Source organism: Nomascus leucogenys, chromosome 4, assembly GCF_006542625.1.
Source record: "Nomascus leucogenys isolate Asia chromosome 4, Asia_NLE_v1, whole genome shotgun sequence".
Taxonomy (NCBI): Eukaryota; Metazoa; Chordata; class Mammalia; order Primates; family Hylobatidae; genus Nomascus; species Nomascus leucogenys.
The window spans coordinates 105,698,748-105,723,515 of record NC_044384.1 but is presented as its reverse complement, the minus strand read 5'-3'; the positions used below and the strand labels follow the sequence as shown (position 1 = coordinate 105,723,515).

The 24,768-nt window shown below is 40.5% G+C and overlaps 1 protein-coding gene across 3 annotated transcripts in view; it reads right to left on the bottom strand.

Moving 5' to 3' along the window:
- The window catches only part of LZTFL1 (leucine zipper transcription factor like 1), an 84,879-nt gene that overhangs the window by 5,679 nt on the left and 54,432 nt on the right, over positions 1–24,768 (bottom strand). For 2 of the 3 annotated variants that reach the window (XM_003256976.3, XM_030811967.1), the window contains 5 exons: positions 18,835–18,923; positions 6,654–6,778; positions 4,348–4,542; positions 2,990–3,050; positions 1,800–1,871 (listed from right to left, as the gene is read on the bottom strand). In XM_003256976.3, the coding sequence (XP_003257024.1) occupies positions 1,800–1,871; positions 2,990–3,050; positions 4,348–4,542; positions 6,654–6,730 (405 nt within the window). In that variant the 5' untranslated portion in view covers positions 6,731–6,778; positions 18,835–18,923. Of the gene's footprint in view, positions 1–1,799; positions 1,872–2,989; positions 3,051–4,347; positions 4,543–6,653; positions 6,779–10,722; positions 10,913–18,834; positions 18,924–24,768 lie in introns of those variants that run through there. The other variant, XM_003256975.4, reaches the window with a different exon arrangement.

The window sequence follows — 24,768 nt, the reverse complement described above, 5'->3', positions numbered from 1 at the left end:
ATTTAAATTACATAATAGCTCAAAAATGCACTACTGATATTTTGGTAATATCCCAATTTCACCCAGCCTATCAGCCTCAGTATCTGTGAGTCAGCTTTGGCTCTATGACATCTAGTTTCTTTTCTTTCAGTTTCTCAGACACATCTTTCCTCTTTCAGTCCTCTGTTTTCAAGTTTTTTCCAAAGACCCCCTTCCCTGCCATCTCTCGTCTACTTGGTCCTGCAAATCCTGGGTCTATTCTCAGCCTATACTGCACACTGTTGCCCCTTATCCTGAGAACTCCTTCACTTCAGTACCATGCTCAAGCCCACAGATGCTTCTGACTGAGTTGAGGCCAAACACTTTTGCTCTTATACAGCTCAAACATTCGAATCACCTGTGTTATTTTTCACTAGACTCCAACAAACACATCAGCCCAGTCAGAGAGCACTGCACTCTGTTTCAAGTCATGCCGCCCCCTGTCTGACCACTGCCTGTTCTGTTCTCCTGCCCAACACACTCACTTCTCTTTCCTCTACAATTTAATTGGTCTTCATCCTTCAAGGCCCAGCTTAGGTACCCCCTTACCCAAGAGCCTGTTCTCACCTACTCTTATCCACACACAACTGAGTCTTCTCTGCTACCCAGTATGACACCTGTAGCACACAGGAGAGTATTCTCTGGTCTCTATTTCTAGAACGTCAGTTCTACCTTCCCAATAAAACTATTACATTTTTGGCTGGGCACGGTGGCTCACACCTGTAATCCCAGCACTTTGGGGGGCCAAGGCGGGAGGATCACAAGGTCAGGAGATCAAGACCATCCTGGCTAACATGGTGAAACCCCGTCTCTACTAAAAATACAAAAAATTAGCTGGGTGTGGTGGTGGGTGCTACTCGGAGGCTGAGGCAGGAGAATGGCATGAACCCAAGAGGCGGAGCTTGCAGTGAGCCTAGATCGCGCCTCCGCACTCCAGCCTGGGCGACAGAGCGAGACTCTGTCTCAAAAAAACAAACAACAAAAAAACAAACTATTACATTTTTGAGGGCAAGGGAGCAGGTATTACACTACTTTTATTTCTAATAACATCTAGCATAATGTTGAGAATACAAGGGTCATGAAAAATAGCTGAAATCTGAAATGCTTCAAAATCAGAAACTTTCTGAGTGCTGACATGATGCTCAAAGAAAATGCTCATTGGAGCATTTCAGATTTCAGATTTTTGGATTTGGGATGCTCAACTGGGGTCTGTATAATGCAAATATTCAAGAATCTCAAATCCAAAACACTTCTGGTCCCAAGGATAAGGGATACTCAACCTGTGCTGATAAATAATTTTTTTTTTTTTTTGACATGGAGTCTCACTCTGTTGCCCAGGCTGGAGTGCAGTGGTGTGATCTCAGCTTGCTGCAACCTCCACCTCACGGGTTCAAGCAATTCTCCTGCCTCAGCCTCCCGAGTAGCTGTGACTACAGGCGCGTACCACCACACCCGGCTAATTGATAAATAATTTTTATAAACTTAAAAACCCTTCTCCTTGTTACCACAGATCACAAACTTTAAATGTCCATCAATAAACGCTGTCCAAAATTTCATGCTCTTCACTTTACCTTGAAAAGGTGTGATCAGGAGCTACTTCAGGCTCTCTAGAAGGTTAAGTATGCCCTCTTCTGGCCCATGGGGTACCATCAAGTAAAACTACTGTAATGGACTAATTATCCTCAGAGGACCTGAAAAAAACCTTCCACTTCTGTTTCTCTACCCTAGGCAATGACGGGACAGAATTAGAGACTTTCCATTTCTCAAAACAATAATACTACCTTGTTTAGGAGTTCTGCTGTTCCACCTTCATTAAGTGGAGCAAGTTTTGGCTTTGTGACATCTAAGATGGGCTGAAACATAATAAAGAAACCAAACTGAAATCACCACAGCATAAAGCATGTATAATCATTGAACACTTGCACTGTGCAAGTGGAAGATACTATATATAAACATACCCACTGGGATGTCAGTTCCACAGGTATGGAGATTTCTGTTGGTTTCATCCTTTGTTACTCCCAGTGCTTAGGATATGCCTGTCCTACAGTGCCCAATACATGTTAGAGATAAAAATAAAACCTATCTTCCCTATGTCTTTTAAAAAAATATAGATAGAAGGAAAATGAGGGAAGAAAGGAGGGAAGGAAGGAGCTCAAAGCCAGATCTGATATAGAGCCTAGCATCTAGGAACTAGAATTTTAGCTTATGGGAGCTGAAACAGTGATTTCTACGTGAACCTTAGACTCTGTGAAAAACAATAATATTGATGAATATCTAGGCAACTGTACTACAGATAAACAATAACTTGGCACAAATAATACAGTAGTTTAGTAATATATATTAAAGATAAAATAATTCATGCCCTCTGATCCAGAAATTTCTTAGTCAGAAATATGACCCAAAGGAATAACTGGAAAGTGTTTTGCATGTGTATGTACATAGATTCATCTCAGCAGTATTTATCCAACAATGGAGTACTTACGGTGTGCCCGTGAAGTGGAATGGTAAGTGGTCACTCCAATTAATGAGAATGATTAGAAAAAGAAGTAGATAACTACTAGTATTGCCTCCATTTGTCAGATGAGTAAAATGAAGCTCAGCTACCTCAGATAACCTGCTCAAGGTAACACAGCCAGGAAGTGACAGAGCCAGGATGTATATACCCAGGTGTGGCTGACCCTAGAGCCTGTGCTCTGCCTCTTCTGAGTAAAGTATTTATGAGTGGGATTGAGACTGAATTTAGGGATCATGTGTATGTGTAAGCCATCACAGACAAAAGCAGTTTTTCATAGTTACTTCCAAAACATTTTTTCTTTTGCCTGAAAATATGATAGACAATTTCTGAATTTTACTCGTGAATTGAATGCTTTTCCTTAAGAGTTTTCAGTTTTGATCTCTGAATTCTTTGAGTGACTCGAGGATTTTAAATACTGGCTATTAAGATATGGATTTAGAATGACCAAAAAGTTACCTTTTTGTTTGAAGATGTAATCTCTGCTTTTTCAAATTCTGCAACTTGTTCTAATAAATCTCTTGAAGAAGAAAGCAAAGATAAAAATTATTCATTTAAAATAGATTTATATCACACAGAAGAAGAGTAAAATCACTGGTACCAACCCATTACATGCCAGAGAGAACAGAGCAAGGTGGACCAAACTTCACCATATCAAAAATGTTAGTTGCAAATGGTTGAGAACCTAAACCACATGGACTCAAATGTAATCATCCACAGCACCTGGCATTTTGCATCTACTAGGTATGCAATATCTACTGCTAGAAATAAACTACAATGTTAATACAAATATGAGGAAAGTTTATAGTCAACTCTGTATTCTTGAGGTGCTATGAGGAGATTGTTTTATTACATAATATGTATTGTTAGCTAGTAGGTGTTCAAAACAGATTCTTAATAAACTGGCCTTAGAAAAATGAAAATAGTCCACAGTATCTACTGAAAAAGAGTACCACAAATTCCTACGAAAGACAGATAGTGGGGGTGTGCCATCTGAAGATTTGCAAAGGCCAATGAGAAGTGACTATACACAAGCTTAGAGCATTAACAGCAGTCAGCTTCTAAGCTTCTTAAAGTGTCACCTTCTCAGAGTTTTCTCACCAGTCACCTACTGACAGTGGCAGAAGTTCAATGATTTTCCTCCCCAGCTCATAGGTTGTCCTCAGCGTTGTTCAACACTCTGCATGTGAACTGATGTGCTGTGACTGTGCTTAGAGCAGTTCACGGGGCTTGGCGGTCAGTTCTTCCTGATTTCCGGCATGCCTTTTCTTAAAATGAGTTTCAACTTTACCAATTTTACCATATTTTTTGAATTTGAGCTCTTAGATGTCCATATTATAAGCTTTTTTTGTATTTTATGTTTCCTATTTTAAAGTTAATAAATGTATACTTTTAAATTCAATTATTTAGAAAACTTCCAATGCTACTGGATTGAATTGATGGTATTTATTATATTTGAATTGACTTTTCAACTGTCTCATAATCTTTATTTCTTAGTTGACCAATCTATAAAGACTGATGGTAATACTGACCAAGCTAGCAAAAATGCTGTAAGAAATAATTAATGATAGCCTGAAAAGCAATTTCATAAATCTCGATGGCCTTTGTAATACCTAGGAACAGTAGAAACAAAGAACTTTTAAAAGGGTGCTTAGTGGTACCCAAGAGATCACTCAGTGACTCAATGCTTTGCTGCTACCCTACCCAAATTTCCTCACACACTAGCCCCAAGAAAATATGCAGCCAAAGATGTTCACTAACTTTTAAGATTATGCTTGGGCCATTATTGTCACAGTTGCAAGTTCAAATTTTATTACCGGTTTTCAAGTTCAGAGATGTCTGTCTGTAGCTTAAGATACCACTTCTCAGCTTGTGCAAACAGCTGTCGCAGAAGTAACACATTGGTATAGGCAGTGTTGATGAGCTCAGATTCCACCTCGCTATGAACCACAGCTTGTAATCCATTGAGGACTTCAGAGACTTCATCTATGGTGAAGGTCTCCTCCACCAGCCTGAAAAACAACCATGATCCAAAACTTATGGATAAACAACAAGAAAAATCTACAAAATACAACAAAATTAAGAAACCCACATTCATGTAATCTAAGAAATTCAAAGATTACAGTGAAAATCTCTCTGGGAACTATCTTCTTTATTAATAAACATTGAAAATAATTTAAACTCAATTAATTTTTGACATCTATTCAAATGATTAAATTGTGCACATCCTTTAATACAAGTAAATGCTCAAACACATTCCCAAAACCATCATCTACTTTTTTCTTTTTTAGTATTAAATGTCTTATTTCAAACTCCACTGAAATCAGTCTTATTACATTTAATAATTTCAAAAGTCACCTGGAAGGCATAGTCTCATTTCTTTCTAATATTTCTCTAACATTTTAATAATCGTATGAACTATTCACAGGTTAGTAAATGTCTATGGGAAATAAATGGTAATTATATATTGCTTCTCTTTGCATTCTTGAGACCCAAAAGTATAATAATAATAAACTAGCTTATCTTAAAGTTCCACTGAACACTCCACAAAAATGAATATCATCATCAACAACAGCATTAGAAATCTACTCTCAGGGCCAGGCATGGTAGCTCATGCCTGTAATCCCAGCACTTTGGGAGGCAGAGGCAGGTGGATCACTTGAGGCCAGGAGTTCAAGACCAATGTGGCCAACACAGCAAAAACTCTTCTCTACTAAAAATACAAAAAATACCTGGGTGTGGTGGCACATGCCTGTAATCTTAGCTACTTGGGAGGCTGAGGCAGGAGAATCGCTTGAAACCAGAAGGTGGAGGTTGCAGTGAGCCGACATCATGCCACTGCACTCCAGCCTGGGTGACAAAGAGAGACTCTGTCTCAAAAAAAACAAAACTACTCAATGCTTGGGTTGGAAGAGAACTTTGGTGCCATCTTCTACAATCTCCTAACTTTACAGATGGGAACACAGGTTTGAAGAGTGGAGGTGACTTGCCTACAGTCACATTGGTGGTAACTAAACCCCACAATCATCTTCAGCAATGATGCTGGGCAAAGGATTCATGCCCAACAGCTGAATCCTTGAAAAAGCTTCTGTGTGTGCCTTCTAGTTTCAATGACAGTATCACAGTAACACAGTCCTCTCCTCTCCCTACCTCTACCCTCCAAAGTCCCTTCTCCCTCAGACTCTCAGCAGATGAAAAGCAACTGCCCCAACCTCAGCTTTATTTTCTTCCTTACTTCCAAAAAGACATCATCAAGCAAGACCCAGTTACACTAAAGCATTATCATAGTTAAACTCAAGTTAATAGTATTTGTTTTATAATTCTTTAATGTTTCATCTAGCCAGCAGAATTTAGTCATTCTCAAAAAACCAATTTTTTTATATAAATCCTTATTAAAATATTAATAATCTTTCTATATTCTTTAATAGAACATATGTTCTTGCCAATTAAATTGTTGCTTTCATCTGCTGGGGGTTAGGAAACCAGATTACCAGATGAGTTTAATGGACTGAATGGTCTAAGGCTGATGGCCTCTAATACTGAGACATTCATGGTTTTATGGCAGCTGGAGCTCACTTGGAGGTCTTTTTCACTTATGTCTGACTTGACACTCATCTCTTGCTACAAATCAGCTATGGTCCATCCATTGTCATCTCATGCTAGAAATCAACTAACAATTTTGGTACTAGTCAGCATTATGATTTCCTGCTGTTTTCCTTTCTACTAATTATTCAGTATGAAACACAGAAGTGTTTTCTCACTAATTTCCATGTCTTATAGCTCTAACCATTTAATTAATAACTCAAATAATTAAAGTTCTGGAATCTTTAATACAACAAGCCAATCATTAATTCACAAACCCTTGGCAACTTCCTGACTACCCTTCTGAAACTCTGCCATCCTACAATTATCACATGCATTTCTGACAATAGATTCATTGCTTCCACCACAATACAACTTCTTTTGTTTCCTATATCCATGAGGCTTAGTGTAGCTGCCCTTAGCAAATAATTGATCATGAGGAATCCCAGAAATTGTCTGGTCTCTGCTATGGCACCCCCATACTGGCTACCAGAAAGAATCCATGTTCCTATTTGGTTTGCTTAGAGTCCTCCTCTGATACCTGCTCTCCTTGAGGTCTTGGAAGCAGGAATCTACAGTTTTGAGTCTCAAGCCTCTCTTTGAACGAGCAAAACGCATATAATTAATAACTTCATTTTGATGGTGCTCATTTAGGCCCAACTCTGCCTGAAAAAGAAAGAGGTAATTTAATTGTTAGTCTTGAAGATCTGATCAAAGAGCCAACAATGAAAATGCATAAGATATCCTGTGGTTGAGACTGCTAGATCTCCATCGAATTCTATTCTTTCCTTCTTCCTGGCTGCATGGCTGCCCAGCTAGATGACACTTCCTTGCCCTCCTTGCCATCAAGTCACTGCTGACTACTTCTCAGGAATGAATGTTGTGGTCCAGTTCCAAAGACCTGGTCTTAAGATATGGAGTGTACCTCTGCCCCTCCCTGTTTCTCTGAAACCTGGAAGAGGTGGTGACTTGACTGAATCATGCAGACAACATCAATGCCCTAAAGGCTGGGGGAGCCGCAAGATGAAAGGGACCCATGTCTCTACCTCATGGAGAGGCACTGACCCTCTCACTGAACCGAGATGAGCAGTGAGATGACTGTTAAGTGAGAGAGAAATAAACTTCTCTATTCTTCAAGCCACTTAACCTTACAGCAAAAAACAGCAACTCTGTTATGGCAGCTTAACCCTTACTCCATTAAATACAGCTCTAACAAGTATATTTGATTTGGAAAGAACCACTAATTGGTCTGTACTTTAAACCAGATGACAGCTTGACAGATATTTAAGAGGCAAGCCGACGGAGGTAGGGCTAGCAACCAAATAATAGAGCAGGTCAGCAGTCAGCTAAGAGCAAGGCATCAGCCATGTTAGTTGGATTTGTAATTAAGCTGCTGACGAGCTTTACAAAGCAGTTTAGGTGGCATAAGTCTTTAAGGTCTGGAGGATAGAATGGAGATAGCAAGAGTTGAAGGGAAGTGAAAGGGAAATCTATAAGGCAGTCAAGTACAACAGGTTACAGTCACATATGCACCTGAGTTGTGACTAACAAGACAGATTTCTATTACACACTAAAAATAATTGACTACCTACATCAGAGACAATATTATCTCTGATAGTCACACATCAGTATGGGCAAGAATATCCCACAATTTAGAAATATCACAAAACAATGTCACAATTTGCTAAAAACAAAGCATAAATACAGATTCTTTTTTTTTTTTTTTTTTTTAGAGATGGAGTCTCACTCTGTCACCCAGGCTGGAGTGCAGTGGCACGATCTCTGCTCACTACAAGCTCCGCCTCCCGGGTTCACACCATTCTCCTGCCTCAGCCTCCTGAGTAGCTGGGACCACAGGCGCCCACCACCACGCCCGGCTCATTCCTTGTATTTTTAGTAGAGACGGGGTTTCACCGTGTCAGCCAGGATGGTCTCGATCTCCCGACCTCATGATCCGCCCACCTCAGCCTCCCAAAGTGCTGGGATTACAGGCTTGAGCCACCGCACCCGGCCTAGATTCTTAATCATTATTCATTGTCTATAGTATTACATTTACACTCTTTACTCCTCAAAACCTCCCAAACTCCTTCTCTTACCGTTTCCCAGGTTCTACTAAATGAACACTCTACTTTAGCCACACTAGTCTGCTCATCAGTCCTGAAACATGACTTAAAATTTCCTGCCTTGACTTTCACTCATGTTACTCTGATCCTAAAGTATCTCTCCATTCCTATTCGAGAATCTGGTGTGATGGTAAATATTTAACAGCAGGTTTTCTAGGTAGGGGGGGCCTGATTTGTAGCATTGCTGATTTCCATGGCATAAATACTTCCATCATGGCTGATTTCAAGCCACCAATATAATGTCACTGAATGAAGAGGTGAGAAGAAATGCATACAACTGGCTCTCACCAGCCAGTATACACATACTCCACCACATCACTGAATTCCTACCCACCCTTCACGGCCTAACCTGTTTCACCTACTCTGTGCCATCTCCCAATATGCCCTCAGTAACTCTATAGGTATGCCTTCCTCCAAAAGCTAGCATATATAATCTCTGCTACTTCTTTGGTACCGTCACAGGCTGATTACTACCTTGTATTATTGATTATCTTTTTTTTCAGGTTTTGCTCCTCCAAGTAGATTGTAAACTCTATAAGGGAATGAATCATTTCTTATAATGCACAACACCTAGCATAGTGCCTTGTGCCAGCAGGTAGCCAATTCCTATCTGTTCATTCCTTTCCCTCCTTTCAAGGAAAGTTAAGACTCTTCTAGGACCAAGAAGGAAAAATTACTCAAACTGAGAAGGGTAAATGACAGAAAAGTTCCTTTAAAATGGATTGGAATGAAGAAAGGGGGTAAAAGTAGACAAGTGAGTTCAAAAGGAAAAATAGCATCAGCCTAGGAAACAGCTATTCACAAACCTTTACTTCCACACATATACTATATGTATCTATGTCAAATCATTAGAGAGGAAATGGAATAGGTAGACGTGTGGTATAATAGACAAAGCACTGAATTAGAAACCAGGTTTAGGTCTAGCTATGCAACTATCTACCTTGGTAACAGTCTGTTACCAAGTCACTTAACCCCAATGACATTAGTTTTACTATCTGCTAAATGAGAGGTGGATATGATGATCAGTCCTAAAATGGTTAGAAACAACGGGAGGTATCCAAGTGGGGAAGTCAGAATTTGTTTGAATTTTGTTGTAGAAATATTCTGTTAAAATAATAATAAAAAGAGCTGAAAACATATAGCAAGAAATCCTGCCAGAGCATTGCCAAGCTAGTATCTTGAGATTGTACCATAAATTGTGTATGTGTGTTTAGGGGGAAGGGGATATAAGAGAAGTGGGTAAGGTACCAGAAATGGTTCCCTGTTCTTAACCATGCCCACAAATCCATATACAATTTAAGAGAAGTACAAGGAGGAAACTGTAATGATAAAAATGAGCACAGTTTAATAATACCTATCAGATACTGATGCTTAATATTTTCACAGGTACTGCACTATTTATTTTATATGCATTATCTTACTTATCATATTAACAGTCTTGTGTAGTTATTATCTGCAATTTACTAATGAAGAACCTGAGCCTGATTCCAAAGCCTCAGTTGTTAATTGATGGAAAGGGATGACAGAAGATAGAACAGGAACAGATATCAATTTTTTTGTGATTTGTTTTCAACGTATTCTCCTGATATTTTAGGGAAATCAAGAGAATGAGTGGAGAGGCTCTAAACTCAAGAAGGGGAGGGAGCAATCTGTTTAGTTCACAGGTGTCTTCTCAGCTCCCAGACAGCGCTTGGAACACAGTGTGGACTAAATAGAAAATGTGGTTGCTGAGGTATTTCAGTAGCCATTTCAGGTGGTGCTCTCAACCCTGGTTTCATCCGTTTTCCTGAACCCTTCAGTGCTGTGCACTATTGTAAGTATGCCTGGTATTTAAGATGGCATGCTATACTCGCTGGAGGGATTAATGGTCGTTTCTGAGCAAGCCAAAACAAAGGAAATGTCACCCAAATTCCTCGGCTGTAAAATGGAGTGCTGGGATTCTTAAAGTCACATCCACATCAAAGAGTTGGATTTCAATCACACAGAAAGCTGGATTCGTTCTCCCTGCTCCTCTGGTTAACGTGGTGTGTGTGTGTGTGTGTGTGTAAACTTGGAACTTCTTGAAATTGAGTGAGAACCCTGCATATGTGTTAATGCGTGTGTGTGCGTAAACTTGGAGCTTCTTGAAATACAGTGAGAACCCTGCCCTGCACCTTAGGCCGGCAGCAGTTTCCTATAGCTCTCTTCACCTGCCACCTTAGAGTTGTGCCTTGGCTCCGGCCCCCCCAGGCAGGCGAGAGAAACGAAGTGACGCGGCGGAGCTGGGCTGCTGGGAAAAGGCTTCACCCCAGATTACCCCCATAAGGGCTTGGGCTGCGGTTAACCGAACCTCTGGCGCCCGGCGCAGCCTCCCTTTCTTAGGGAGGCTGAGGAGCGGCCAGACCCAACGAGGCCACGTAATCATTCCGGGCCCCCCCGCTCAGTGTCTCCAGCTCCGGCCGCGCTCCCTCCTGTGCGCGGTGCGGCGCCTGAGGGCCGGCTACTCACCATGGCGGGAGGCGGCAGGCGGCAGGCGGCAGGCGGCAGCCTAAAAGAACTGGAGAGGTCAGGCGGTGCCCCGCCAAGCCTGGGATCGCCGAGGGTAGTTAGACCACAGAAGATGGGGAAGGAGGGTAGGTTGTTTAGAAGCCTCTGGTTGCTAACGGAAACCGAGGCACGTGGACTGCAATTATGCATTTTCATTGGTCCTCAGGATCACGCGACGGGAAGTATTGCGTAACCGGTTGACTGCCACATGCGCATTGGCTTCCAGGGCCGGAAGTCCCACCTTTTTGTGCGACGTTCACTTTTGGGAGCTGACTGCAGTTGCAGAAGTTAACGGGAGGACTTGGGCTGCCTGGAGTTGCCTGTGGCCGCCAATGCGCTTCGCGCCTCGGGGCGGCCACTTATGGATTGTTGGGAAGTTCTTGTCCAGAACTTCCTGTGGCCTAGGTGACCCCAAGGATGCAATGGACATCCCAGACCTTTCAATGGTCTCATAGGGCACGGCCTGGACTTTTTTTTTTTTTTTTTTTTTTCAGGAGTTCCTACCTGAGCAGCAGGGTGGCTGAGACAGGCCAACAACACCAACGCCTGCAGGTTCTCAAACAGAGCTTCAAACGACCCCTCCCCACGACTCCGCCCATTATTATTACTGTTGTTGTTATTATCTTCTCTTATATTTCCAGTTAAAAGTCTCTAGCAACCTTTTCCCATTTAAAAAAAAATGCAAAAAGCATGGGTTTTCTCCAAGAGCAGTGAATTTCAAAAGGTTTCATATGCCTGGAACCACTATGGAAGCTTGTTGAACAAATTCCCAGGCCTCATCTCCAGAAATTCTGAATCACAAGTCTAGCTTGGGTCCTTGGGATCTGCACTTTTTAACCGATGTTCCGGGAGTGATCACAGATCAGGACCACTCTTAGAAACGCTGGCTTGGAAGGACAAGGGTAGGATGAGATCAATTATTGCAAATAGCAGGGACTCAGAGTCCTTCACTCAGATGATACAGAGGTGATATGCAGGCATTTGCCCACAGAAGGATCTCAAGCCTTGGGTCAAGAACAGTAAACAAGGTTCTCCTGTGTGTCACCTGGAGCACTCTAACACATGGAAGGATGGCCTGGAGGCAGTGGCGTGGGTATGCCGAACTTCAGCTTTGGCTAGGCTCCCTACCCTTAGCACTGCAATGGCATTTGGGCAGGATCCCTGTCTTCTTGCAAGATTCCTAAGGGCAGATTCTCTCAACCCTGCATATTAACCCCTTCCAAGCTCAGTTAAACTTCCCCTTTACCATCCTATCTCCCCATTTCTGTTTAGTGAGTGTTGTTGAATTTGGTAACAATGGTTGCCATTATTTAGTGCCTACTATGAGCTATTAATAGACACATTCCATTCCAGTAGTTAATCCTCATAATACTTGGTTCTTTCCTCTGTAGACATTCGTTGTGTTCACATAGTGAGAGGGTCACTTTACAAAGTGTTGTGGGTGCGAGATGAAGTTTATAAAAACTTTTATGACTGATCAGTAAACAAAGTTGTTCATCAGCTCGCACTGCTGAAAAGCTCGTTTATTTTCTCGCAGGCCAAATCCTGTGATTGCAAAGTGTTATCAATTCAAGGGAATGAAAGGAGTGTGTGTTTTTAGGGTACTGAATTATAAAATAGACCAGCCTGTACATAGATTTTATGCATTAATTAAAATCCTAATTTTTTGATATTTTCGTGAGTTTTTTCAAATAGTCAAAAATCTCCAAAAATTTTTTGAATATATTAATTGAAAAATATCCATGTATAAGTAGACCTACACAGTTCAAACCCATGTTGTTCAGGTGCAACTGTGTATTTCTGATTTCAAACATTTTTACAGGCCGTCGGCCCTGTGTCTAAAGTGCCTATTGATTGTTGGGAGAACAAAGATGAAGCAAGGTCCCTGCTCTCAAGGATGCTAACCATCCAGCAGGACAGACAGACCCATTAGAGGATCATGCCATGTCAACATAATGTGGTCACCTTTTAGGAAGCCAGGCAAGGGGCACCTAGCTCAATGTAGGGTTTCAGGGAAAGCTTTGAGGAAAATCCCTGAATTGAATCTTCAGGGATTAGCAAATGTTAGCCTGGGAAAAGCAATGCAGAAAATACAGAGGAAACATAGCAAACACGGGCACCAATACCTGAAACAGCCCAGCATGTGCACTCCTTACAAACCCCAAGAGATTAAATGTTAGGTGAGCTTCTACTTTTAGAAGTCAATATTGCCTGGCCGGGCACGGTGGCTCATGCTTGTAATCCCAGCACTTTGGGAGGCCGAGGCGGGCGGATCACGAGGTCAGGAGATCGAGACCACGGTGAAACCCCGTCTCTACTAAAAATATAAAAAATTAGCCGGGCGTGCTGGCGGGCGCCTGTAGTCCCAGCTACTCGGAGAGGCTGAGGCAGGAGAATGGCGTGAACCCGGGAGGCGGAGCTTGCAGTGAGCCGAGATCGCGCCACTGCACTCCAGCCTGGGTGACAGAGCGAGACTACGTCTCAAAAAAAAAAAAAAAAAAAAAAAAGAAGTCAATATTGCCAAGATGTCACTGCTTTGCTAAAAATATTAAGTAGAAAACAAATGACCTGGACAAGGAAAAAAACAACTGAACACACTAAAACCCAGGGTGATATAAAGAAAAGTTACATATCTGATCTATTGCTACCATTGAAGCTAAGACACCAATCTAAGGGACTAGTGTTAAGCTAATTGGAGAATGTCTTTCTAGGAAAGGAGGGAATTTATCTGACTTCCACCCGGTCAGCGTGCAAAACTAACCCAAGTACAGGGGTAGAAGAAACGTGGTAAGAATGTCTTCATTAAATCATCCACAAATAGGACTGTGGAGAATAACTTTGAACAGCTAACATACACAGAACTGATACTTTTCATGTATAGAATTGAAGATAAATGGTTCCCAGTTGTTCTTATGTGATATAATTTGGTTTTACTTTAAAATAGTGAGACTGAATATAAACCAGAAGACAACATGAACTTAAATATCTGCATGTATAAGACAGAAAAATTTTGCATTTTAAGAGATTTAATGTATGAATTTCTATACTTGATTTTGTGTAAGAGAAGCCATCAAAACCATGGAGATAGTTGTTTTTACCAGGATCACTGTTGTATCCACATAAGAAGGTTCTATTTGTGTGTTGAGAGATTTTTCCATGTGCCCATTGTATTTGTTACTTAGAATTTACAATATTGTGAAAACTTTCCCCTTCAAAATAGATATATATTTTAAAACCTTCTACAATGTAATTATATTTTAATTGATTGCATATTTACTGTGTTCCAATAACACATGTTTCATGTCTAACTTGCTATGTTTAATCCTCAGTCTCATGAAATGCATAGTATGATTACTCTTATTTGTGAAGAGAGAATGGAGGCTAAGTGAATGTAGGTAACTTCTACAAGGTCATGTAGTGAGTCGATGGAAAGACATGCATGAGTATGCAGAGGCTACCAGCCAGATACACAGTCTCCCCAGTCCCTGCAGAATGGAGGGACTCAATCATCTCATACTCACACCTCCTCCCAGCAGCACCACCATGGAGAGGCACCAGTACACCTTCACTGGGAAGCTCCATGTGGACCATTCCTTCCTTTTATCCATTCTCGGATGCCCTGATGCCTAATTCCCTTGATCCACATTCAATCATTTCAGTGTCTCCAAATTGCCTGATAGAAATCCTAATCAACACTTTTCCTCTCCAGCTTCCAGTGAATGCCTTGTGGGATTTGCAATATATTTCTTGATGTCCTGAGATCATCAGCTTTTTCCTCGAATACTCCTCACCAAAGAGGAAGCTTCCTTCCCTCCACCCTCCCCCTCCCAACATCTGTACCTGTGGGTGGCCGGTAGTCTGTGCATCCTTCAAAGTCACCTCCTGACCCTTGAATGAAGCCAGACTCTCAACCAGCCCTCCCTCAATGAAGCTGTTTCTTGCTCTGCTGCTCCCTCTTCTCCATCAACCCTTCAGCATCCAGATCATTCACTCATTCAAGCATACTCAATCAAGCCTTGGGATTTCTGCAGGCGACCTGCAGAATGGCTCCACCCTATCTTGCCATCCCTGATGGATGACCCACATAGCACCCCTTTGTCATGGCTCTACCTGCTGTTCTTCAGAAACCTTCAGCTCCAATTCACTTCAGGACCTGTCTGCTCCCCACACCCCATCAGAGCCAGCAGCTGTTCCACGCCTTGCTGAAATTTTGAACTCCGAAATGCTTCTCGCTAATCATCACCAACTCTCTGATCATTGCTCTAACTTTCTCACTCCCCTTAAACCTTGCCTCTAACTTGATTGTGATTTAGCTGTGATTTTTTTTTTTTGAGATGGAGTCTAGTTTTGTCACCCAGGCTGGAGTGCAGTGGCACGATCTCGGCTCACTGCAACCTCCGCCTCCTGGGTTCAAGTGATTCTCCTGCATCAGTCTCCTGAGTAGCTGGGATTACAGGCACCTGCCACCATGCCCAGCTCAGTTTTGTACTTTTTGTAGAGACAGAGTTTCACTGTGTTGGCCAGGCTGGTCTCAAACTCCTGACCTCGTGATCCGCCCACCCTGGCCTCCCAAAGTGCTGGGATTACAAGAGTGAGCCACCGCTCCCGGCCAGCTGTGATCTTTGAAACTTCTATTTTCTTCTGGCCCATCAGTCCTTCTCTTTGACTCATTTCTCTTTGGTCTCATGTCAAGCCTTCGTGCAATCATTTAACCACGAGAAGTTTCTATTTCCCACCAGACAACTCAATTTTAACATACTGATGGATTCCAACCTTAAATTTTTCCCAGCCAGGTGTGGTGGCTCACACCTGTAATCCCAACACTTTGGGAGGCTGAGATGGGAGGATGGCTTGAGCCTAGGAAGTGAAAGCTGCAGTGAGCCATGATCGCACCACTGCACTGCAGCCTGGGTGACCCTGTCTCTCATTTTTTGTTTTTGTTCTTGTTCCCAAACTAGAAAAGTCACATAACTAACTGTGTTGACTTCATAAAAACTTTTTGACATTTTTCCCCCAATTTTCTCTGGGCTTTTTAGATGCCTGGACATTGTGGGTCAGCTCCTGCTTCACTCCACCCAAATGGCTGTCTCCTAAACCTTTCCTAGTCCTGACACGTTCATCTCCCTCCCTTCTCTTAAATCTTAACATATGATTCTCCTGCTACTTTTCTAGAAGGGAAGTTCCCCTAATATCGCTAACCTTCTGCTCAAAGAAAGTACCCTTGTCTATAAGCAAGGAAATATTTAAAGAGTATTAACACTCAGTAGTGTCTGGGGCATGAGGAAAAGGCACTCTTAAAAACTGTTGGTAGGAGGATTAAACTAGTATGACATTTTTTGGAGGACAGTCTGGAAATTGTCATCAAAACTGAAAATGTACACACCCTTTAAGCCAGCAATTTGCCTTCACTTCTAAGAATGTATTTAAGAAACAACAAGACCACAAAGATGTATGTACAGAGATGTTTACAGCAGCTTTTTCTGTGGTAAAAAGTCTTGAAATAGTTTAAATCCTCTTATGGGGAAATTACTAAATAAATTATGGAGCAATAAAAGAGCAGTTTTCTGTAGCTGTCAAAAGAACAAGGAAGAATTCATGTGCACGGACATGGAAAAATTTCCATAATATATAGTGAAAAGAAAAAAAGTCAAAGAGAATAGTAAGATCCCATTTTTATAAACACACATACATGGAAATTTGGAAAGGTAAAGCAATAAATTCCTCACATCAAAATGTGGGAAGAGGTGCTAGAGTGGCAGTAGGGATGGGAGGTGGTTGATCCATACTTTATATATGTCTGTAACTTGAATTTACTTCTTAAGCAGACAGGCATTACTTTTATAGTTTAATGATGAAAAGAGAAAACAAAAGGTAAGACAAAAGCAGCTTTTGTCACTTTTTCCATTGTTTTATGTGCTCACCCCAATCAAGGCACCTTCTTTCTAAGAGCCAGTATTCATTTCTGTTCTCTTTAAATCAGAAGTTAGGCAGACATTTCAGGCCATGAGACCTAGACTGGAAACCACTCAAAGGAACATGCCCTTTCCTCTTCAAACACTGTTACCAACATTTAGATATTTTCATTTTGGTTGCAGCCCACTGTTTTTGGCTTTTTCTTCTTTTTTTCTCCAGATGGCTGAAGAGACCCAGGCCTTTCACACTGAAGGTGGGGTAGGTGGAACAGACGGAAGGGCTTTACTTGTGGTTGATTAATTGTTTCATAACCCTTTTCATGAGCTTTCTTTGAGCAGGCCTGCTTGGCTTTGGTAAGGTCCTGTCAAAATTTCTTTGATTTGAATTAGATGCACTGGGCAGGTCCCATTCAGATATTTAATAGCAAAATTAAACAGAAAGTCACCATATATTTTTTGAGGGACACAAAGGTATATCATGTAGGAATATTATGAACATTAGGCTCACTTTCTTGCTACACTAGGGGAAACATCTTTTTTTGAGGCAAGGTGCATAGAAATTTTGGTGTGACTTACTTTGAGAGCAATGATTATCATTCATGGTTTACTATTTACTCTTTTCACAGATATAGAGAGCAAAATTATTAATGTGTAGTAAGTGTCATGGGGCTACAAAGAGATTCTAAGCTCTCATCTTTTCCTCTAGGACACCCATGTATTTTCTTCTCTTCTTGCTCTACTGATTCGTAAGAACTCTTGTCCAGGGTTAACTAGATCCCATTCTCATCTAAGCCCTTCTACCTCTGCTAGGACAAAGCTCCATCAATTATCCCTTAAGATTTTCCTTTTTGGCTTCTATATCTTCATTTTCTTCCCTTTTCTTTGATCCTTCCTCAGTTTAAAGTCATTCTCAAGTCTCCTCCACATTAAAAAAGAAGCAAAACAATGACAAACCATAAACAATGATAATCCATAAACAATGCCTAACCAACCCTTTCTTTGTCCACACCTTTTCTATAGTCAGCTGCCCTAACTTCTTCCTCCTCTTTATTGCTAAACTCCTCCAGAGAGTGGCCTCTGTTGACTTCTTGCACTTCACCTGTCATTCACTCTGCATTTTGGCTTTCTTCTCCTCCTCCCTACTGGAACAGACTTCTCAAAAGCCATCAAATGAGCTGATGGCTTGCCAAATTGAATGCCCTGTCTCAGGTCTGCACCATTTTACACTATGGACACCTCCTCCTTTACAGTTTCCTGGGCTTTTGCTATTCTGCCCTCTCCTTTGTGTGGTTTCTTGCTGTCCATGTTTGGCTCCTCTGCTGCACACCCCTGAAAATTGGTATCCCTTGAAAATTCTCCTCAGCTGCTTTGTCTTACCATGTATCCCCCTTGGCTGTGTAATTCCATTCATTCCCAGGCTTTCATCTGTTGCAGCTGAGGATGACCATCAAATCTGCATCTCCGGCCGGGTGCGGTGGTTCACACCTGTAATCCCAGCATGTTGGGAGGCCGAGGCAGGCGGATCACCTGAGGTCGGGAGTTCGAGACCAGCCTGACCAACAAGGAGGAATCCCGTCTCTACTAAAAATACAAAATTAGCCAGGTGTGGTGGCGCATGCCTGTAATCACAGCTATTCAGGAGGCTGAGGCAGGAGAATCACTTGAACCCGGGAGGCGGAGGTTGCGGTGAGCCGAGATGGTGCCATTGCACTCTAGCCTGGGCAACAAGAGTGAAACTCCGTCTCAAAGAAAAAAAAAAATCTGCATTTCCAACCACACTTCTCATTTGCATTCCCAATTTATATTTGCAGGAGCTTACAGGTATTCTCCAAGTGGGATTCTCAAAAACTATTTACATTCAACACATCTAAAGAGAACTCATAATCCATCAGTGTGTCTTGGTCTCATTCTACCACCAACCATTTTATCACTATCTGCCAATGAGATGATTCAGAGTTGCTTATGAGTTCTCCTCTCTCCTGCTGCTTCCAGCACATCCTAGGATTACATCTGAAATAACTCAAAATCATCACCATTCCCTTCTTTATGCTAAGAGCTACTCTCCTTATCCCATTTATCTAATCTGGAATAATAATAAAAAAGCAGTAACAACCACCACCAAAACATAATTCTAATATGTCAGATGCACTTGTCAACTTACAGAGCTTTCTCCTGGAACTTAGCCTAGCTTCTTGGAAAAGTCACCAAAGGGTGGGTAGGGTACAAATTGATGGTTTTTCTCTGCCTTCCCTAGAAAATGAGAGTTCAAGTTAAAAATTAAGTTGTGTCTTAAAAAAATCAAAGGGATATGATGAACAGCAATGCAAAAATCCTCAATAAAATACCGGCAAACCGAATCCAGTAGCACATCAAAAAGCTTATCCACCACAGTCAAGTCAGCTTCATCCCCGTGATACAAGGCTGGTTCACCATATGCAAATCAATAAATGTAATCCATCACATAAACAGAACTAAAGACAAAACCCACATGATTATGTCAATAGAGGCGGAAAAGGCCTTCAATAAATTTCAACATCCCTTAATGTTAAAAACTCTCAATAAACTAGGTATCGATGGAACGTACCTCAAAATAATAACAGCCATTCATGACAAATCCACAGCCAGGATCATACTGAATGGGCAAAAGCTGAAACTGTTCCCCTTGAAAACTGGCACAAAACAAGTATGCCCTCTCTCACCACCCTTATTCAACATAGTATTGGAAGTCCTGGACAGGGCAATCAGGCAAGAGAAGGATATTCAAATAGGAACAGAGGAAGTCAAACTGTCTCTGTTTGCACATGACATGATCCTATATCTAGAAAACCCCACAGTCTCATCCCAAAGGCTTCTTAAGCTGATAAGCAACTTCAGCAAAGTCTCAGGATACAAAATCAATGTGCAAAAATCACAAACATTCCTATACACCAAAAATAGACAGCCAAATCATGAATGAATTCCCATTCACAATTGCTACAAAGAGAATAAAATACCTAGGAATACAGAAAACATGGGAAGTGAAGGACCTTTTCAAGGAGAACTACAAACCACTGCTCAAGGAAATCAGAGAGGACACAAACAAATGAAAAAATATTCCATGCTTATGGATAGGAAGAATCAATACTGTGAAAATGGCCATACTGTCCAAAGTAATTTATAGATTCAATGCTATTCCCATTAAACTACGATTGACATGCTTCACAGAATTAGAAAAAAAAATTTTAAATTCCCATAGAACCAAAAAGGAGCCCATATAGTCAAGACAATCCCAGGCAAAAAGAACAAAGCTAGAGGCTTTCAAACTATACTACAAGGCTACAGTAACAGCATGGTACTGGTACAAAACCGGACACATCAACCAATGGAACAGAATAGAGATCTCAGAAATAAGACTGCACATATACAACCATCTGATCTTTAACAAACCTGATAAAAACAAGCAATGGAGAAAGGATTCCATATTTAATAAATGTGCTGAGAAAACTGGCTAGCCATATGCAGAAAATTGAAACTGAACCCCTTTCTTACACCTTATACAAAAATTAACTCAAGATGGATTAAAGACTTAAATGTAAAACCCAAAACTATAAAAACTCTAGCAGAAAATCTAGGCAATACCATTCAGGACCTAAGCACAGGCAAAGATTTCATGACAAAAACGTCAAAAGCAACCACAACAAAAGCAAAAATTGACAAATGGGACATAATTAAAGAGCTCCTGCACAACAAAAGAAACTATCATCAGAGTGAACAGACAACCTACAAAATGGGAGAAAATGTTTTCAATCTATCCAACAAAGGTCTAATATCCAAAATCTACAAGGAACTTAAATACATTTACAAGAAAGAAACATTAAAAAGTGGGCAAAAGACATGAACAGACACGTCTCAAAAGAAGACATTTATGCAGCCAACAAACATGAAAAAAAGCTCAACATCTCTGATCCTTAGAGAAATGCAAATCAAAACCACAGTGAGATACCATCTCATGCCAGTCAGAATGGTGATTATTAAAAAGTGAAGAAACAACAGATGCTGGCAAGGCTGTGGAGAAATAGAAACACTTTTACACTTTGGTTGGAGTGTAAATTAGTTCAATCATTGTGGAAGACAGTGTGGCAATTTCCCAAAGAGCTAGAATGAGAAATACCATTTGACCCAGCAATCCCACTACAGGGTATATACCCAATGGAATAGAAATCATTCTATGATAAAGATACATGCATGTGTATGTTCATTGTAGCACTATTCACAACAGCAAATACACAGACTCAACTTAAATGCTCATCAATAATAGACTGGATGAAGAAAGTGTGGCACATATACACCATGGAATACTACGCAGCCATAAAAAGGAACAAGTTAATGTCCTTTGCAGGGATATGGATGGAGCCGGAAGCTGTTATCCTCAGCAAACTAACAAAGAAACAGAAAACCAAACATTGCATGTTCTCACTTATAAGTGGGAACTGAACAATGAGAACATGTGGACACAGAGGGGAACAACACACACTGGGGCCTGTCGGTGGTTGGGGGGCAGGGAGAGCATCAGGATAAATAGCTAATTCATGTGAGGCGTAATACCTAGGTGATGGGTTGATAAGTGCAGCAAACCACCATGGCACACGTTTACTTGTGTAAAAAACCTGCACATCCCAGGACTTTGAATTAAATTAAATTTAAAAATAAAAATAAAAGGGATGTTTTCCTCACACCTGACTTTTCGGACTGTTATACCAACCTAGGAGTTAATCACATTGACAAAATTGCCTAATAGACTAAAACTCAATTTTAAATATTTAAAGTAAACATTTTTAAAAACCCGCTAAAGATGTCGTTGGACAAATAGGCCAAAAGACAATTTTTAAAAGTAGATCTTATCCTTTGGAGAAGTTTTGGGTCCAAAACAAAATTGAGAGGAAGGTACAGAGATTTCTCATAAACCTTCTGTCTCCACATAGGCCTCCCACTCCTTATTATCAGCATCCCCCACCAGAGTGGTACATGTGTTACAATTGATGAACTATATTGACAAGTCATTATCACCCCAAGTCCATAGTTTGTTTTTGGTTTTCATTTCTGCTATGTAAGGAAAAAAAGTGTTTTGTGGTTTTTCAAATTGGTTAATCATAATGATCATTTTATAAAGGAAATGCTGGTTTTAATGTCTGCTAATTTTGTGCTTTCTTAAGAAATGGATTAAATCAATTTACCATAATTTTTGAAAAGTCTTTCCAGGATCTCACTCCTTTACACATTCAATTTTCAAGAAGAAAAATACTGTCTATATCCATTTCTGAGAACAGTAAATAAGTATATGAGTAGTAGATTAAAAATAAATATTACCATACTTGGTTCTTTTTAACACCTGTCAGGGTGTATCATCAAGAAAAAGCATCTCATGCTTCACAAGGTTATTTTGTGTTGTTCTTCCTTACTCTGAAAAATTCCACAAGGCTTATACTTGTAAATACTGTAGCCAGAATGGGAATTAACCCTTCAATATGACCTCCAAGGTCAAGGGAAGATCTGGAGGACTAGTGTACAGGAATGCTGGGGTAAGTATCGTGACACAGAAACAGTCAAAGTGACAGGTACTGAGCTGAATAATACATACTTACGTTTTTATCTAGTGTCATGGAAATAATTTATTATATCCCTAATATATTTTTTATCATTTGTTAAAGTTAAAATCACATGCTGTATTTTGTAAACTGTACTCATGTGCTCTATAAACTACAGAATGAAAATTGAGCAACCTCAATGCTTTAAAAATGGAAATCTTGAGAAAATAAGAAGCTATAGACACAACTGTTTTGAAAGTGCCTTTGTTTAGATCCAAAAGAGAAAGAGAATTTTAAATCTGAACTTGTATCTCATTGCCAAAAAGTTGAGTCTGTCTTTATTAAAAAGAGCAAAGAGTTTTCCTATAATGTCATATTAAAAATAGAATTCTAAGAATTGTTGACTTGAACCTTGAGGATACAAATATTTGTTGAGATGTTTGCCACAGAAATTGGTGTTTGTTCACTTAAAGTTGTAAATTGTGGTTTTCAGAGGAAGTTGATTTTATTTACTCACCTTGTGATTAATGCACAAACTGTGAACTCTGGCCTCTAGGAAGCTCTCCAAGAAATAGGGACATAGCTGGAGGTGTTGCTACTTGTAAAAATTATTTCACAGGTAAAAGTAAAAATGGCTGACAGTAGAATCTAAAACAAAAGGCAGGATTTCTATTCTCCTGGATGGTGCTCTTTGATGATACACGACATGTGAGGCAGAAATGGGAACTAATCTCTTCCTGTTTTTAAAAATTTGCTATGCAGAGATAATTTTCATGTAATAATGAACTTAAAAGTCTGGTCTAAATATTCTACTCCATTCATATCTACCAGAAGGACATCTGACCCTCCCAGGCTTGAGTGCAGTGGTGAGATAACAGCTCCCTGCGGCCTCTAACTCCTGGCCTCAAGTGATGCTCCTGCCACACCCTCCCAAGTAGCTGGGACTATAGGCACGAGCCATGGTGCCTGACTATTTTGTTGTTGTTGTTGTAGAGACAGCGTCTCGCTTTTTTGCCCACGCTGGTTTCAAACTTCTGGGCTCAATTGATCCTCCCACCTTGGCCTCCCAAAATGCTGTGATTACAGATGTGAGCCACTGAATGTGGCCTATGCTGGTACTTTCACCAACAAAAAACACCAATGAAGTAGTTTTCTCATTTTCAAATGACAAAAATTAATTAATGAATGAAAGTGGATCTTTCACAGAGAACATTACATGGCTTTTTTTTTTTTTTTTTTTGGCAGAGTCTCACTCTGTCGCCCAGGCTGGCGTGCAGTGGCATGATCTTGGCTCACTGCAACCTCTGCCTCCCAAGTTAAAGCAATTCTCATGCCTCAGCCTCCCAAGTAGCTGGGATTACAGGCTTCCACCACCACACCCAGCTAATTTTTATATTTTTAGTAGAGACAGGGTTTCACCATGTTGGCCAGGCTGGTCCTGAACTCCTGACCTCAAGTGATCTGCCCATATATAGCATTCTTAATAATGTACGGAACTGAAATAAAATTCACTTCATTTTTGAAAAATAAGAATTTGGGAAATTTGAAATAGAATGGCATTAATTATATATTAATCATAGAATGCAACTCTAATAGTCTTTAATGATCACAGTATGATGATCAGCCATTGTAATTTTAAGGGAGAGAAAAAGAAAAATTTAATGTAGATTTTAAAATGTATACTTCTTAGGAGGCTGAGGTGGGAGGATGGTTTGAGCCCAGAAGGTGGAGGTTGCAGTGAGCCAAGATTGCACCACTGCACTCCATCCTGGGCAACAGAGCCAGACACTGTCTCACATAAATAAATAAATAAATAAATAAATAAAAATAAAATAAAATGTATACCTGCAAGAATTTTTTTTTCGAGAAATTATGCCATGAGAAGAGTGTGTGCCCATGAGTCTATATAGGGGTATATGTGCACATAGGCATGTGCAAGAATGTGTGTGTATGTGTGTGTGTTAGTTGGGAAGAACAGCAGTGAAAAGGAAAGGACTTTGGAATCCTAAGGTAATTCAGATGGTGGATGGACATTTATCTTATAAATGCTTTTTTTTTTTTTTGGTAGGTGGTGAAAGTAGTAACACCAGCATATGTGAAAAATCTGCTTTTCTCTTAATAAGATTGTGAGGTTCCCTTTGGAAGGCAAACTTTTTCTTTGCCTGAAATTAATTTCTTATTAATTTAGATTTTGCCAAAATAATTAGGCCAGGCTCGAATGCTTCAGTATGAGGCCACCATGTGACAGACCACATGGAACATGCAGTGTCATCTTGAAAAACGAATGATGAAGACAGGACAGGCTCCGGGTGGAGCTTTGGAGTGTAGGGAGAGGTTGCATTCTCACCTAGTCTCTTAAAGGATTGCCTTAACAAGGAAACCCAACCCAAGGAGTTTAAGTAATAAGTACGAAATCGTTGACCATTTTCATCTTTTCCCATCTTAATTTTAAAAATCACACATTTTTCCTGCTGCTAGGAGAGATTTTCTGCTGAAACCTTCCCACTGACTTCTGATCTAGTCCATTGCCA